General features: G+C 34.3%; 2 protein-coding genes across 2 annotated transcripts; both read left to right on the forward strand.

The window, feature by feature from the left end:
* The first annotated feature begins 8,368 nt into the window (after positions 1-8,368).
* On the forward strand, positions 8,369-9,933 carry LOC145109286 (small ribosomal subunit protein eS19x-like). Its single transcript, XM_079046438.1, has 4 exons — positions 8,369-8,507; positions 8,749-8,839; positions 8,919-9,102; positions 9,668-9,933. The coding sequence occupies exons 1-4, from the start codon at positions 8,424-8,426 to the stop codon at positions 9,741-9,743; spliced, it is 435 nt and encodes a 144-aa protein (XP_078902564.1). The 5' UTR covers positions 8,369-8,423; the 3' UTR covers positions 9,744-9,933.
* Positions 9,934-16,186: 6,253 nt separating this feature from the next.
* LOC145109288 (small ribosomal subunit protein eS19x-like) lies at positions 16,187-17,253 on the forward strand. The gene is made up of 4 exons (XM_079046441.1): positions 16,187-16,346; positions 16,619-16,709; positions 16,795-16,978; positions 17,090-17,253. Exons 1-4 carry the CDS (start codon positions 16,263-16,265, stop codon positions 17,163-17,165), a joined length of 435 nt encoding a protein of 144 aa, XP_078902567.1. The 5' UTR covers positions 16,187-16,262; the 3' UTR covers positions 17,166-17,253.
* The last annotated feature ends 139 nt before the right edge of the window (positions 17,254-17,392 follow it).

Here is a 17,392-nt window from a genome sequence, read left to right on the forward strand (position 1 = left end):
CGTTAGGGCAAAAGGAACGGATAAACTTTGACTTATATTATTGCATTATTTACTCATCAAATCACTCACAAAAATATGTTTTATAACATCATGTTACTGATGTGTTTACGTATTATCAATGCACAACTGACTTGTAAACAACAACTCATATATCTTCGTTTCAAGAATATAAGATATTATCGTCTTAGAATTACTCGTGATAAAATCCATGAACTAATTATCTGAGCGTGGGTTTATCCAATACTTAAAATCCCCATTTTCTAAGTATTCATGAACATTGCAGCAAAACAATTGCTATGTCGAAAACTCTTCAGACAATCTATAATCCAATTCATGACAGTCTTAATTCACTAAAAGTATGAGCAACTGTGGAATTTCGAATAATCAAATTATTCTGGAAGTAAAACATGCAAAGTGAAACACAATAATAACCTAATTAACTATGATCGCAAACCATTGAATATAAATAAAACACTTATTATTTAATCACTATATTAATTAAGACTTTATTCATTATATAATGTTTCGAGTAATCAACTAAACACTTGAATCAAACATCAGTCATGCCATGTTATAAACATGCATACTACATCTCTCTATGGCCCTTCCTTTGTGAACAGATCGATTGGACACTATTCCAAAGATGCTTATTTCACAATTACAAATTCTTGTCACTATTATAATGTGTTAGAGTTCAACCTTAATGAAATGATCTTCTGTAATGTCGAGGCTTCAAAGTCACAGAGACTTAGCCAACGATATTACAAAATGTTCTATTGGAACTTTGTTACTAAAAACAATTCCATGGTAATAAAGTCTCAAATTTAAGGTACACTCCTTGAACACCTTCCTTGCATTAAAGTTTTAGACATTAGAGCTCATTGAACAAATTAGGCATAGACTCTAGACAACTCAGAGTCGTTAGAAAAGTTATGCCGACAAATGTCGATCCGAGTTGGAGTTCCAGGTTGGCAACATGGTTTTGTTGAAGGTATCACGCTGGAAGGGTGTAATACGCTTCTGGAAGAGGGGCAAGTTGGGGCACCGATATATTAGGCTATTTTGAGTAATTTCCAGGGTTGGCAGGGTGGCATACAAACTGGATTTGCCTGAGGAGCTCACTCAGATCCACAACACTTGTCTTGTTTTACAGCTTTGGAAGTGTGTGGCTGATGACTCAGCGGTTGTCTCTTTGGAGTATGTTAAGGTTGATGATATCATGAATTATGTTAAGAGACTAGTGGTGATCTTGGATCGGAAGACGAAAGACTTGCACAACAAGGTGGTGTCTTTGGTCAATGTTTAGTGGCAACATCGGAAGGGTTCCGAATGGGCGTGGGAACCCGAGTCGGATATGAGGGAGCATTACCCTGAGTTGTTCGCAGCAGCGGACTTCGAGGACGAAGTCTAGTTCAAGTGGGGGAGAATTGTAACATGCCGATGTTGAGGTATTTCTAATTTTAACCCTAAGTATGAAGATTATTTGCATTTTAGCCCTTGTATATGGAAAGTGTTTCAAAGTGGCCCATAGTGGCATTTTTGTAATTATTGGGCGGAGCACACGTACGATGTGCTTACGTGCCAGAACCTCAAACCCTAATTTTTAGGTTTTGGACCCTATATAAGCATCATTAACTCACCAAGGCTCATTCCCTCTCCAACCTCCAACCCTCATTTCGTCCATTGCAACCCTAATATCTTGTGTGTGTTCCTTTGAGCTTGAAAGTGTGTGTTTTGGTGTTTTTGAAGCAAAGAGGAGAGTGAAGAACCAACTTGGAAGATCAAGACCACTTACATCCAAAAACACCTCACCTCCAAGCTTCATTTTGAGGTATAAAGTTCTGAACTTGATGATCATACCTCTAGATCTTGTTAATGTTAGAAGTTTATGCTTATTAGCCCCATATTCTTGGTCCTTTTGGGTATGAGCTACCCTAGACAAAATGAGTTGTCATTTCAGACGCTTTAGGGTAGTTTATGTGATAAAAATGTGATATTGGACCTTCTTTTCACTCCATGCAAGTGTTGAGGTGTATTAATGGGTTAAGAAGTTAGGGTTTTAGCTTTTGGGCACTTGCTATCCATTTAACACCATAAAGTTGGAAACTTTATGGTGAAGGACATTAGTTTAGGTTCAGATCTGAGAATTAGAAGAAAGAGCTTAAAAGGAATAAGCTTTTAATAGAAGGATTAAAGAAGGACTACATACGCTGGGTGTAGGGATTGATACGCTGAGCGTACTAGGCCAGCTTCACGTTTTTGGTCAAGGACTGAGTATGCCCCTCGTACAGGCTGAGTACGCCCAACGTACTCAGTTATGTTGACTAAGTTTGACTTTTTGGACGTTGACCAAGTTTGACCTAAGGGTATTTTGGGTATTTTGAGTGATATTTGAGATTGGTCGTTATTTGATGAATATGTGACCGGTTGAGCTGACATTCGGAGCCGTGTTCTGTTCAGAGATATTTTTCAGACTGAGAGGTGAGTTATCCTCACTGTACTTCTAAATCGAAAGCACCAATGTCGACCCACTAGATTATGTATCCTGGTTGAGGATGTTGCTATGTTAGATTGAAATGTTAGAATTAAGTCCTGGTATATAGGATATTGCTATGCAGTAGGGATATGTAGATCTTCATGTTGTCTGTTAACTGGTTATATGCTATCTATTATATATATGTTGACATGTTATGGTTTTGGGGTTGAGGCTTTACTTCTTTGTGCGTGAGCCAATATACCGAGGGGTATTTCGATCCGATGACTGAGTGGACCCGAGGGTATTCCAGTCCGATGACTGAGTGGACTCGTTATATATTGGCATTCCAGTCCGATGACTGATTGGGCCAGGGGTACTCAAGTCTGATGACTGACTGGAACCAACATGAAATGTTATATATGTTATGTTGTGTGGTGGTACTTTGGGGGAACTCACTAAGCTTTGACTTACAATTTTAGTTTATTGCTTCAGATACTTCAGATGATCGCGGGAAAGCGAATGCTTGATCGTGCACATCTTCCTATTTTTATGATATTGGATCTTGGAAAAACTTTGATTATGATTATACTTTAGAACCATTGGTTTTGTAAACACTTTATGATTAAAATGTGTTGTTTTTGAACAATTTTGAATTTCTATGATTTTTCGGATGTTACAGTTTCGTTGTTGAGTATGCAACTAATATTATTAATGAATATAATAATAGAATACACACACACACACACATATATATATATATATATATAAGTAAATATAAGTTAAAGTATGACAACATGACAAAATGTCATATATATATATATATATATATATATATATATATATATATATATATATATATTACTATATTATTATATAGACCATACTATTTCTAAAAATAGATTTAAGACGTCCAAACCATTAATCTAATAGTACAAACATCCAATGCAATGCATGTCAATTTCATTTTAAATACCTTATGTTGACCTGATAATTTGTAATTTAAAACACATTTTGCTTAAAACATGGGAGAATCATTCAAACGAGGAGACTCATTCAAATTGCTCCTCCTTTATCTTCATTCCCGGATCTCCGTTTCAAAATCGAAACCCTCTATCTCTCTACATTCTCATCCTCAATCTAAAAAACCCTAGCCCTCACACCACCTACGATCTTCCTCTCCCCAATTTCCCATACATACATAAAGTGTGTACTTATATATCATACAAAAACACGTTGTAATGCGACAATGAAGGTATTGAAGATGGTCTCAGTTATGGACTTGGTGGCATTGAGAGGGTTAATGTATGTATTCATCCTTCAGTTCATCTTTGCTCTTCAATCACTCGTTTTTTCCCTAGGTAATATAATCCTAAATCTTTTCTAATATTTTATATGAATGTTTTCGTTATAGCCAATTCAATTCATGAACTTTCGATGAGTGGTTGCTCTGATTGCAATTTGATATACTGATTAAGTGTTTTCTAGGCCTGAACTTTGAAATTTCGAATTTGAATTGGAGCTTATGTGATTTTATTATTGATTTGTAGCTAAAATTCGAAGTGATTTTATATATTGATGTGTACCTAAAATTTGAAGTTAAAAAGGGATTGCCTTAGATTCTTCTATTCTTTGACGACCATTAATTGCACAACTAATGGTATGAATCTGCTTATGGCATTCCAGATGGAAACACAGGGGTTGTTACTGAATTGTTTGAGAGAGCTTCATGTAACATAGAGGTGAAACGTTATAGTGATGTAATAAATGATCTTAACCATATCTGAAGCTTTCTGAAGCATACTGGAGTCGAGCTTCAGTTCTTGGTCACCTGCAGGTTCTTCTTTAAACTTCAAATACACCATTCTCATAATTTTAATTCAATTGGCTTTCCATCTCCTGAGAATTAAAAAACAGTTGGGACCTCTAATTGGTTGAAGAAATTTTTTCATGTAGTTCCTGATTAGAAAGTTATATGATTCAGGGTATTTTTGGTTATCATGTAGATACAAGGAATCAGAGGAGAGCTATAAAAATTTCTTGAAATGAAGCCTCAAAATTCAGTCGTGGAGAAGGAGCTTTCTTAGTTACATCAAGCACATGGTGCTTTTGATACAACCAACAATCTTTTTGAACATGCCGATTACAATTACACTAAAGCTTTGTATTTCATTAATAAAGTGGTTCTTGTTTTTCTCCTGCATACTCACAGGTAATAACTCGTATATTCCAACCTTTTCATTTTCATTTCATTTAGTGTGTTTCTTCTTCATATTATAATACAACATCCATGTGGCAGGACAAACTATTGAAACTCAAGCTATTATTAGCTGTCAAGGATTATCCAGGGGTAATTTCGGAATCTGGATATATGCTTAAAGACGATGAGGATAATCTAGAGGCATTGCTTCTTGCGTGGTCGTGCCTATTATTATTTAGCTAACCATGATGTTGCTACAAGGTTTATTTTCTTTATAATCCTAAACTAAATGAAAATAATAATTTAAGTGTTTTCTTATAGTGATTAGTGAACATCTAATTATTTTTCACATGCATTACCAGAAAGGGCTGCCCTTGACCCAGAACACAGTGAACTAAAAAAGCATATTTTGGACTGAAGAATTAATTTACTTAAGAAGACCAAAAGTGTAAAATAAAGAAACTAATATTAGACTTTTCTGTACACGTATTGTAATTTTGTTCCATATTTAAACTTTATTTTTATTTGCAGGCACAAGATAATGACAAGAAAAGGAAACTGCATATTGTAGAAGGCTCTTTCTTTAGACCCTAATCATCGTACACATAATTTGTGATCTGTTGAAGATGATAAAACCTGCAGTTAGTTCTCAACTTTGGAACTACATGCATGATGTTTACTCTTTTTTTTTCTAAAAGTTGGACGGAATTGCTAAAACTGGGAGTGGGTTTTAGTGACACCCAAGTTCGGCTAGCTAAAACAGTGAACCAAAAACTGTTGGGGTTTCAGAATTCAATTTTGATATAAGTTTTTCCATGTTTACAGAAAATAAGGCCAAACCTGGATTGGATGAAGGTATATTCTATTGGTATTATAAGTTCTTACTTTATAATGACTAATATGAGCTTACGTTAGAGTTATTGTTATTTATAAGTTTTTACTTTTCTTGATAGGGTTTGACTCATTTTGTGCTATATCACCTGAACACCTTTGGACACATATCAATTAAAGCATTAAATGCAATGTACTTCACGACATTCATAAAAGCACAATCTTATAATTGAAAGAAATTAAAGTAAGATGCTCTATTAATTAAATAAATGACATATATGTTTATCTCTTGCATAAAAAGAGCATTTTGATTAGTTGAAAAACCCAAAGAAAGTTGGCAGTGGGTGAAAGGATGGAAAACAACAATGTAATTCCAATGAAGAGTAGTTGAACCGGGCTGTTAATCAACAAAGTTCAAATCTTAGGCTTGGTATAAATCATATCAGAAATGCTATAATTAAGAATATTTTCAAAGATAAAAATGCTTATAATAATAAGAAACTGAAAACATTACGTTTGCAAATATGAAAATGATGTTGTAATAAACAAAAAAGAATAAATGAATTAAATTACCACTTGTTGAAAGAAAATTATTAGTCGAAAAAAAAATAAGAAAATAATGGAAAAGTGAATTAAATTTATGACCAATGGAGATTTTTTTTTAATTATGTTAGTTTTCGTATATAAAAAATCAAAATTGTTCTTTATTAATTTATACTTAATCTCTTCTGTTATAAATATCCAATGGTTTTTAAATATCACTTCCACAACCGGTCCTGGTAGATAGCCAACCAGTAGCGAATCCAAAAAAGGAACGAAAAATGGAATTGGGTTTGATCCATAGCAACTCCAAATTTAAGTAACCAACATATATCCACATGCGTTCCGGTTTCAAAATCAGTAATTCCAAAATGATTTTGGTTTCAAGAGCTGGTACACTCTTCCAATGTTCACAACTATGAAACATTACTTGAACAAATCCGAATATACCATTGTGACAGATAAAAGACATTTATTTTTTTTTTAAAATTTATATTTCTTCGGTGTGTTGCGTGTAGTTTGTAATTTGACATAATCACAGAATGCTAATAATATTTTGTGTTTTTTCGAACGTCCTTTTATTTTTATCCCGAATCAACTTGCCGAAAGAAACAAATAACCGCGAGAAGGGGTATCAAAATACCATGTACACTAAAAATTTATTTTGAGAGTCACAAGTTACAACTGACCGATAACAATATATTTGTTTTGATTTCCTTGAAGTATAACAAGTTTCCGAATAGAACTAACTGCCAAATGAAACTATTTGCCGCCGCTGCTTTGCGCGGGTAACGACTAGTATATATATATATATAATAGAGACCGTCCACTATACCTCTTCATGTTCGGTTAGGGAATTTGTTGGGGAATTAGACAGACACCGTCTACTATACCTCTTAATATTCGGTTAGGCTATATAGAATGGAAGACAACAGGATTCCCGTGAAGGCGCACCACATCACCTAAAAAATCAATTCACTTGCTTCTTATTAGGTAAAGGAAAAGGGTATTCAATGGTCAAGTTGCTAGTGAGTTAGAGGGAAGAAAGAGAGGGAGAGATAGAGAGAAGGTTTTCCTCTCTCACTTCTGAAGGATCGTAGCCATAGTCACGAAAGGTCACACTTATCAAGGTTGGGGTGGTGTTTGGAGCCAACTTACACATGACTTGGCAAGCAAGTCACGTTACACGTCTTTTTGTTATGCATTTCGTATAACCTAATGTTTCTATCCGTGTATATGACCCCCATCTCGAGCTACTAGCATACCCTGAACCCCCATGCCTCTTTAGTCTTCCATGCTTACAGCCAGGGATGAGCATATGCAGGTACCCGTCCCATTCGTCGGAACCGGAACCGGTCTAAGCAATTATTAAATTTTTGGAACCAGCCCCAGAACTGGGTAACCCAATTATGACATTTTTTAGTATCATTAATACAAAATAATTCTTAGCCATTAAAACAAAAAAGTAATTTATTTTAAAAGATAACCGAAGTTGTTAAATATAAGTCATAAACCAAAGTTCATATTTTGACTATCAACCTGTTAATGTTATTTGAAATCAAATATTTTCAAAAGATATTATCATCACGTATGTTCAAACTGTTTTACAGTCATGTATTCACATTCACATCAGACCATTTGTTTTAAAAAAAAAAACTACAAATATGATTTATTAACATGTTACCTCCAAGATGCAATTAGACAGTCCCAACAAATGTCTTAGTCATCAAAGTTGTTACGACCAATTCATTTAAGTATTAAATATTTTTAAATTTTAATATTTCGGAACATGTTCTGGCTGTTACCCGACGGGTAACAGTTCCTAACAAATGGAAACCAGAATTGGAACCGGTCCTGGCTGTTACTCGACGGGTAACAATTCCTAACAAATGGAAACCAGAATTTTAATATTTCGGAACGTGTTCTGGCTGTTATCCGACGGGTAACAGTTCCTAACAAATGGAAACCAGAATTGGAATCGGTCCTTGGTGGTTCCAATTTTTAAGAGCCGAAACCGAAATCAGTGACCTCGATTTAGATTCCAGAACCAACGGTTTCGAAGCGGTTTTGATTCCAAAAACAGATACCCACTCTCTGTGCTCACCCTTAATTATAGTTATAGCCTTATATATTATTGAAAAGGTTATGACTTATGATTCAATGATACACGTCTATTTTGCTTTTATATGGACATCAAAACATCCAACTAAAGTAATGGCTTATGGAATGGCCCAATACTTGTCTAAAGAGCTGGTTCGACCACATACCCAATATGTCCAGATGGGCCGAAATCGACACACATAAATATTGATATTACTATGGAAGAAAACCTAGCCAATTGCTCTTCGTGCAGGTCTAAATCGCCTCAACGCAGCTACAATGGCGACAGCGAGAACTGTGAAGGATGTTTCCCCGCATGAATTCGTTAAGGGTTACGCCGCTCATCTCAAACGATCTGGCAAGGTAAAATCGACCACACTACTGATTTTAGGGTTTGTTGATTTAGAGTAACGGAGTGGCTTTTTATTTTCCCCCACAAATGCATCAATCTCGAATTTTGTATGCTTAACTTCGGCTCTAATTTTAGTGTTTTTTAACTGTTAATGAATTTTGATTCTGTGTTTGGTGAAACATTACCCCTAATTTCTCTACTTTAATCTTTTCACTGTACAATTGATCATCTTGGCAATTCTAATTTTGATAGATGGAGCTTCCTGAATGGACTGATATTGTGAAGACTGCTACCTTCAAGGAACTTGCTCCCTATGACCCAGATTGGTATTACATCAGAGCTGGTAAGTTATTTTGATTTCCATCTTCACACAATTATCAAGGAGAATAAACAAACCAATGTTTTATAATTCCATTTTGCAGCTTCAATTGCTAGGAAAATATACCTGAGGGGTGGTCTTGGTGTTGGTGCATTACAGAGGATCTATGGTGGACGTAAGAGAAATGGAAGTGCTCCACCACATTTCTGCAAAAGCAGTGGTGGAATTGCTCGCCACATTCTTCAACAATTGGAAACCATGAAAATCATCGATATGGATCCCAAGGGGTGAGTTTCAATTTTCTTTTATCTTTTAATTTATGCATTTTCTTGTTTCAAGAATCCATTTGTTGCTCTTGATCATATAAAGAGTTCATGTATACATGTATACTATATCATCCAAAATTTCGTTAAGGGGCTGTTTTTTGACTTATTGGGGTTAATTTTTATTTAATCTGGACATAATGACTTAATGTGTTAAGCCAAATAAACAAGCTCAATGAATTAAGACACTAACCCTTTATTACCTATTTGCATTTCTTCCTATTTCCTCCCAACTTCAATACTGTGAAATTTGTTTTTCGTGGAATGTAAGGGTAAAATGGTCATTTAGTCTCTTTTAGAGGCCAACTAGAAAAGAGTTAGACATTTTGTATACAACACTTTATCCGGACAAACATCATTATCTATGCAGCCACTTTAAATAAAAAACCCTTAAGTCATATCTAAATAAAACAAAGCTCTTGTATTTTCTATCAAGTGATATCTAGATAAGGATAAAATGTTGTATGGATATATGTAATGTTTGTGATAAATAATCAAAATTGTTATTTATTTTTTGGTTGTGTTACAGAGGAAGAAGGATCACATCTAATGGCCGACGAGACCTTGATCAAGTTGCAGGGCGGATTGTGGTTGTTGCACCTTGAAGAATTCAAATCATTTTTGATGTTATGTAGCTTAATTATCAATTTAACTTTAAAATTTTAAAACAAGTTTTGGTTGAAGAAGCTTGTCTCTATTTTGAGTTGATTTCTGCTGATTTGTGGATTTGAACATGAGTACCTATAATCACGACCCTACTTTATGTCAAATTTATATGCATGGGCTTCTCGCGAATGTGAGTTTCGTTGGGTCATTTAAGTCTATTTATATTTTAATAGGCATTAATGGGAGTACAATTAGATATGCTCCCATTCTATCTATGGTTTCCCAACAACAATTGTATCACTACCTCCACAATAAGTATTTAGAAAACAAACATACAGTTTAATAGATTCTAAATGTATTTAGAAAACAAACATACAGTTTAATAGATTCTAAAAAGAATAAGGATAGCATGTTGAGAGATATGAAGATTTCAATAAGTCGATACACATACTCCCCCGACAGGAATATATCTTTTTGAGAGAGAAGACAAGCAGCTTAAAACGATGCCAAAAGGCTTTAGAATAATATGTCCATGGATAGGAAAGGGTTTAATAAGCTGATATACACACTCTTAAAAACCAAAACATACATTCTCCAATTAGATCATCTATAATAATATTGTTGTCCGCAATGCGCACAAGTATTTTGGGCGTTTTGAGAGTTTGATATAAGATGCTAAAGGCTCCGACAATTTGGTGGCTTATTATTATTATTTTTTTAAATTTATATAGTAGTTTGTTAGAGGTGGAGAGTGTTTATATCCTCACTTTACACTGTTTCTACGAACCAAAATACTGCGGATATGTGGTTATATTATTATTAGTATTCGGTTAATTTTATGTAATGTTATGTAGCAGTTCCCTCTATAGTTCTATATAATACACTTTTTAATTGCTAAATAATAAATCGACAATACACCTACTACAGAACAACAAGTTTGTTGAAGATCTTGTAATAGGCCTTGTTTGTAGCATTATGGTTTTTCCTTATTTCCGTGGAGATCTTGTATTCTCTTTTTATGATACTAAGGGGGCATTCTTGTGACGTGTTGTAATTGGTTAAGCCTTAATGTTGCATAGTGGGAACTCTTGCAACATTAAGATTTTTCTTAGCAATATTTTTCCTCCTTCACAGTCAAATATCATTATAAATTGTTTGTTTGCCTTATTCGACATTGTCGTTAAACTTAAGTACACAGAAGAATGACAACGTGGGTGACAAAGCACCAACAATTGGAATCGACTTGAAGGAATGATATATTTATGTGTTGTTGTATGGAAACACAATCAAATCAAGATCTTAACTATTGACCTAAAATTCGTCTATCCCCCACAACTACATTTCAATAACCAAACAAAAACCTAAATACATGATCTCAAAACCTTTAAATAGATCAAAGTAGTCTCTCACTAGAAGAAATTACGACTATAATGTGCATGAATGAAGTTTACGCCGGGAATGAATAAAACATCAATATCCACGAAGGAAAAAGTTTCTCGCGAACAAGTATTATGACATCCCCTCTTTCCCACTTCACACATCGGAACGCGCCGTTCTTATAGAGATAAAGACGCTTTGACATCTTAACCTGAAATGGTTGGGGAGAGCAAATGTTCCTTTTTTTAGGGTACTCCTGGGAACAGATCCAGTTGAGACAGAGTGGGGCCTGTAGCTGAGAGGATTAGAGCATGTGGCTACGAACCACGATGTCGGGGGTTCAAATCCCTCCTCGCCCACAACCGGCCCAAAAGGGAAGGGCCTTTCCCTCTGGGGATAGCAAAATCATGATCGGGATAGCGAACCAAACGCTAAGCCTTGTTTAGTGGGGTCGATGAATGTTTTACTAATATATCCCACAAATAACAAAATATAACCGTAAAAGTTTAGTGAAATTCCCTTTATGTTAGAATTAGCATACAACCATTAGCGTGAGTTCGTGAATGTTTTCCGCGAGATTGTAGGTCATTTTCTTAAAGTTCAAAAAATTGCGGTGTTTAATACAATACGAAAGCTCGTAATAGATTTCTTAATTGACAGACTTACTACTAACACGCAACAGTAAAATCAGAATTGTCGACCTCTTCTTTCTGCTCGAATTCCGAAAATTATGTGCAGCTCACATTGTTAATTTCAGATTTGAGAATTTCAAAATTTGAGATTTAAAGATGACTTCATTTATTCCTACCCCATCTCCACTTATCTATACTCTCTAATCAATTTTCCAATCATTGTTTTTACTAATCATTTTACTTTTCTTTACTAATCATTACTACTTTTAATTATTTTAGTAATAATTAAAATATGATTACATAGTTATTATTAATAATTTTTTTTAAATATATAATTAGTTAATAAAAAACGTGAAGGTGAATAAAGAAAATATATACATAATATTATTACTCGTACTTTTTATTAAGATATTATTTTTATTTCAATTCTAGCCCTCCATTTTTATTAAAGTTATAAATATATCCTTTTACTCTTAATAATTAGGTTATGATATATTTCTACAAACATATTTATAATTAATTATTTATAAATTATATTTACTAAAATATTATTTATTTCATTTATTAAATAGATAATTTATAATACTATTTTTATAAAAGATGTGTAAATATTTTTATTCAAGTTTAAAAAAAAAGTTAAAACACGACACAACAATAATAAAATAATATTTTAACGCAACAAATAATAAAAAAGTTCAAATATAAAATAATATTTTGGCGCAAAAAATAATAAAAAAGTTCAAATACATTCGACACTTCAGCTGCACATGGACGTTTGCAATGAATCCATTGTGGCACAATAGGAGACATCGGGTACTCTCCTTCTAGCTCTAGCTTGACATAATGATTACCATAGACGAGACGAATTGCAATAACAATGTGTTCATGAGCTGGTTGTATTCTTTGAAACTGCAATAACAATTGCAATAACAATGATGAATTATTTTTTGAAATTTGTAAAAGTTATAAACGAAATGATGTTTTATTCTTTGAAATTGCAAGTTGTAAAAAAAGTGATGAATTATTTTTTGAAATTTGTAAAAATTATAAACGAAGTGATGTTTTATTCCTTCAATTTGCAAGTTGTAAAAAAAGTAATGAATTATTTTTTGAATTTTGTAAAAGTTATATATGAAGTGATATGTTATTCTTTTAAGTTGCAAGTTATAAAAAATAATGAATTATTTTTCGAAATGTGTAAAAGTTATATGGAAAAAGTATGTATGTTTGTAGTTTTAAAATTTTCAAGTTGTAAAAAATAATAAATTATTATACAAAAATAAATGTATAAACCAATTTATAATAATGTTCAAATAAATACAATAAATTAATAGGATTATATAAAATTTAAGTTATTGTTGTGTTATAAAAGAATAATGAAAATATTGTTAATAATTATATATAAGTTGAAAAACTCCAAAAGTAAAGGGACCATGAATGTAAAATAGAGAGTTTGTTTGCAAAAGAAAAAAAACAGCGGAGATGTAGGTTTTATGGGGAGGGACCCATAGTTTTATGGGGAGGGATCCATTGTTTAGATATCTGGTAAATTGAAGAACACATTGTTGAAAATAGTAACTTTCATTCATTGGTAAAAAAACGAAAAAGCTGCCGGTGCCATGATTAAGGATTTGAGAATTTAGTTTAAATAATTAATTTTTTACGGTTGCAATAAGATCTCGAGTCTCGACTCCAAATGATTATGAATTTTGGTCGTGCAACATGCTTAATTGTAATCGACTCCTCGTCTTCCGATGTTGCTTTCGTTTTCCTTTTTTCTGATTTTGTCGCCGTCCAATTTTCACGCTTTTGAGTGTCGATACCCCATGACCAGATTAGTCATAGACCAAAACATATGTGGATCAAAATTTGGGCCCAAATATCCCTATATCCATATCAATTTTTTTAGAACGACAACCATAGATTAAACCAAAAACAACTCTAGCAAGATGCTAGAGAGAATTTACAAAATACGGTATTACGGTTTACCAAAGGGGAACTAATCCAACTAGACCAGTCAAAGCGAAACTAAAGTAGATGTATGTTTAATCCATTTAAAAGTAAGAGCTTGAATGTCATCCGCCGTCTGGCACATCTCACCTTGTTAAAAAGAAGCCCGTTTCTAGCCTTCCAAATCAGCCAAAGAGAAGAGTACACCAAGGCTAACCTTAAAAGATTACATTTATTGTCTTGAATATGGTCCTGCAACAAAACATGAAGCTCACAAAAATTACAGGGAACGAAAGGGATAATGCCACACCAGTCTGTGAGCCAACTCCAAATAGCTTTAACATAAGCACATGAAAATAAAATGTGGTCAACCGTGTCTCTACTCCACTGTTGCAGAAGCAACAATCGAGGGTACCCACTGAAACACCCCGCTTGGACAAATTTACAAAAGTCAGAATTCGGTTAAGTAATAGTCTCCAAACAAAACATTTCACCTTGAGCGAGACCTAACTAACCCACTTGAAAATTGGATCAACATCACCGGAAACTAGATCCCCCGTACAATCACCAAGCGACCTAAGCAATCGTGAAGTGATCTTATCAAATCCACCAGCTCATTTAATTGTTGACTTTCCTTGCCCTTTCTAACTTGTCTTCCCCAGTTCCATTCCAACTGAAGACTAGATTCAACTTCTAAAATCACTCTATCAGAAATAAAGCAATTTTTATTAGAATCCACAACATATATGGCAGGAAATTTGTCTTTTAACGGACAAGAACAACACCAAATATCCTTCCAAAACATCGTTTATCACCAACACCCACCACCCTAGTGAAAAGACTATCCATAGAGATTCCTAGATCCACAAAATCATAAAAAATATCATAAATATTAAACCAAACACCCGAAATTGACTTTTTGGCTAAAGGTTTCCCGTCAACAAAAGAAAGATTGTGGAATGCTTTGATACATTTAAACCAAAGCTCATGTCTCACCGTTTTCATTCTCCACCACCACTTTGCAAGAAGAGAGAGAGAGATTCAACGAGTTCAAGCAACCAACACCAAACCCACCTTTCTTTTCGATTTAGTAACTTTACTCCAAGACACCCAACCATTTTTTTTCTTATCAATGCCCCCTCCCCAAAGAAATCTTCTTCTAATACTATCAAGAAGAAGAATGATTTTTTAGGATCACGAAACAACGCAAAGTAGTAAAGGGGAAGACTATTTAACACCAAATTAACAAGAATAAGCCTCCCCCAAACGAAGTATTGTTAGCTTTCCAATTGCTCAACTTAGCTTTAAATTTATCAACCACCACCTTCCAATTTCTTCCAAGCTTCATATCAGCTCCAATGAGAGGTCCACATAAATAGAAAGGAAAAAAAGCTTGCTCACACTTCAAAATACTGGCAAGCCTAGCCACTTCCATGTCTTCTACCCCTACCCCATACACCTTACTCTTGTGACTATTCACTTTTAATCCGGAAGCAAGAAAGAAGCATCTAAGGAGCCTATTGAGGTTTACAGAGTTTATTTCGGACCACTCACCTATAAAAATAACGTCGTCAGCATACTTAAGATGAGACAAGATGGTCGCATTATGTAGAAGAGGGATACCACAAAAATGATGCAGTTGACAAGCCGTTTTCATAGAGTAATGAAGCCCTTCCATAGCGATAATAAATAAGAATGAGGATAAAGGATCCCCTTGCCTCACTCCTCTTTTTATATCAAACTCCAAAGTAGGCGAACCATTAACTAAGACGAAAGCTTCACTTGACGAGAGACAACCCCAAATCTATTTTCTCCATTTAGCCCCGAAGTTCATTTGATCCATTATTGAATCAATAAAGCCCCAATTCAAAGAGTCAAATACTTTGTCGAAATCCACCTTGAAAAACAAGACTTTCTTTTTAGATTTTTTAGCCCATGAATGAAGTCCGTTCATTATAAGCGGCCCATCAAGAATGCTTCTACCACTAACATACGCCGATTGTTCGGGACTAATGATGTTATTCAAGACTTTTTAAACCGAAGAGATAAAAGCTTTGTAAGCACCTTATGCATACAACCAATCAAGTTGACGGGCCTATAATCATTCAAAGATAACGGGTCTCTCACCTTAGGGATAAGAGAGATAAATGACGAGTTGCTACCCCATTTTGCTGCGTGGCCCCGTTCAACTAAAGCATGGGTCGACCTTCTCGATTCCAAATCGGTTCCAACATTTTATATGTCAAACCGATCCCAGGTTCGACTTCAAACTGAATCAGTTTCAATCAAATCGATTTATGATTCAATTTGATTTATTTTAAGAAACCGTTTTTTAAAACAAAAGAAATTATAAAAAGGTAAACGTCCAACTAACTTAGGCCCAATAGTTGTCTAAACTGTAAAGAGCTGGTTGCCTGGTTTTGCCACAGGCTCAATAAATCCAGATGGGCCAAAAAGCTCCACACATAAATACGGAATGTAGAATAATAGAAATAAAACTACTGAAGAAAACCTAGCCAGTTGTTCTTCGTGCGACTAAAGCTCCTCAACGCAGCTACAATGGCGACTGCGAGAACTGTGAAAGATGTTTCTCCTCATGAATTCGTGAAGGGTTACGCTGCTCATCTCAAACGATCTGGCAAGGTAAAATCGATCATATCGCTGATTTTAGGGTTTGTTGATTTAGAGTCATGAATCAGAATTTCATCAATCTAGAATCTAGTATTATGAAGCTTTGTAGTGTTCTATGCTTGATAACAAACTGAGCTTTTGTCATTCCTAAACTTTCACTCTAATTGACATGGGCTTTGTTTGAATCAATCTAGAATTAAGTAAAGTATTCTTTCGCTTCGTTTTAGCCTTCTTTATCTGTTAATGCATTTTAATTTTGTATTTGCTAATTCTGATTTTAATAGATGGAGCTTCCTGAATGGACTGATATAGTGAAGACTGCTACCTTCAAGGAACTTGCTCCCTATGATCCAGATTGGTATTACATCAGAGCTGGTAAGTCTTTCGATTTCCATTTTCACACAATTATCGTAGTGAAGAAACAATTAAAAAACCCATAATTTATAATTCCATTTTGCAGCATCAATTGCTAGGAAAATATACTTGAGAGGTGGTCTTGGTGTTGGAGCATTACAGAGGATCTATGGTGGACGTAAGAGAAATGGAAGCGCTCCACCACATTTCTGCAAAAGCAGTGGTGGAATTGCACGTCACATTCTTCAACAATTGGAAACCATGAAAATCATCGATTTGGACCCCAAGGGGTGAGTGAACAATTAACATTGTTATATTGACTTTCTCTATTAAGTTGTTATTTCTGTATTAAATTGCTTATCTATTAATTCATTGTTTTTGGGTTTTTGGTTTTGTTACAGAGGGAGAAGGATCACCTCTAATGGCAGACGAGACCTTGACCAAGTTGCTGGGCGGATTGTGGTTGTTGCTCCTTGAAGAATTTAAATCATTTTTGATGTTATGTAATTTTTTTTTTATCAATTTGGCAAAAAGAAAAAAAACAAACAAACAAATTTTGGTGGAAGAGTTTTGTTAGTTTGTTTGTGTTTTGTGGATTTTACTTGGTTTTAAAAAATCTTAAGCTACAAAGCATCCAACATGTCAAAAGAAATATAGGGAGGAGTTTTTTTTTTTTTTTTTTTCCTCAGTTGGGTATGAAGGTG

This window comes from Lactuca virosa, chromosome 4 (genome assembly GCF_052849685.1).
Source record: "Lactuca virosa cultivar CGN04683 chromosome 4, Lactuca_virosa_CGN04683_v6, whole genome shotgun sequence".
Lineage (NCBI taxonomy): Eukaryota > Viridiplantae > Streptophyta > Magnoliopsida > Asterales > Asteraceae > Lactuca > Lactuca virosa.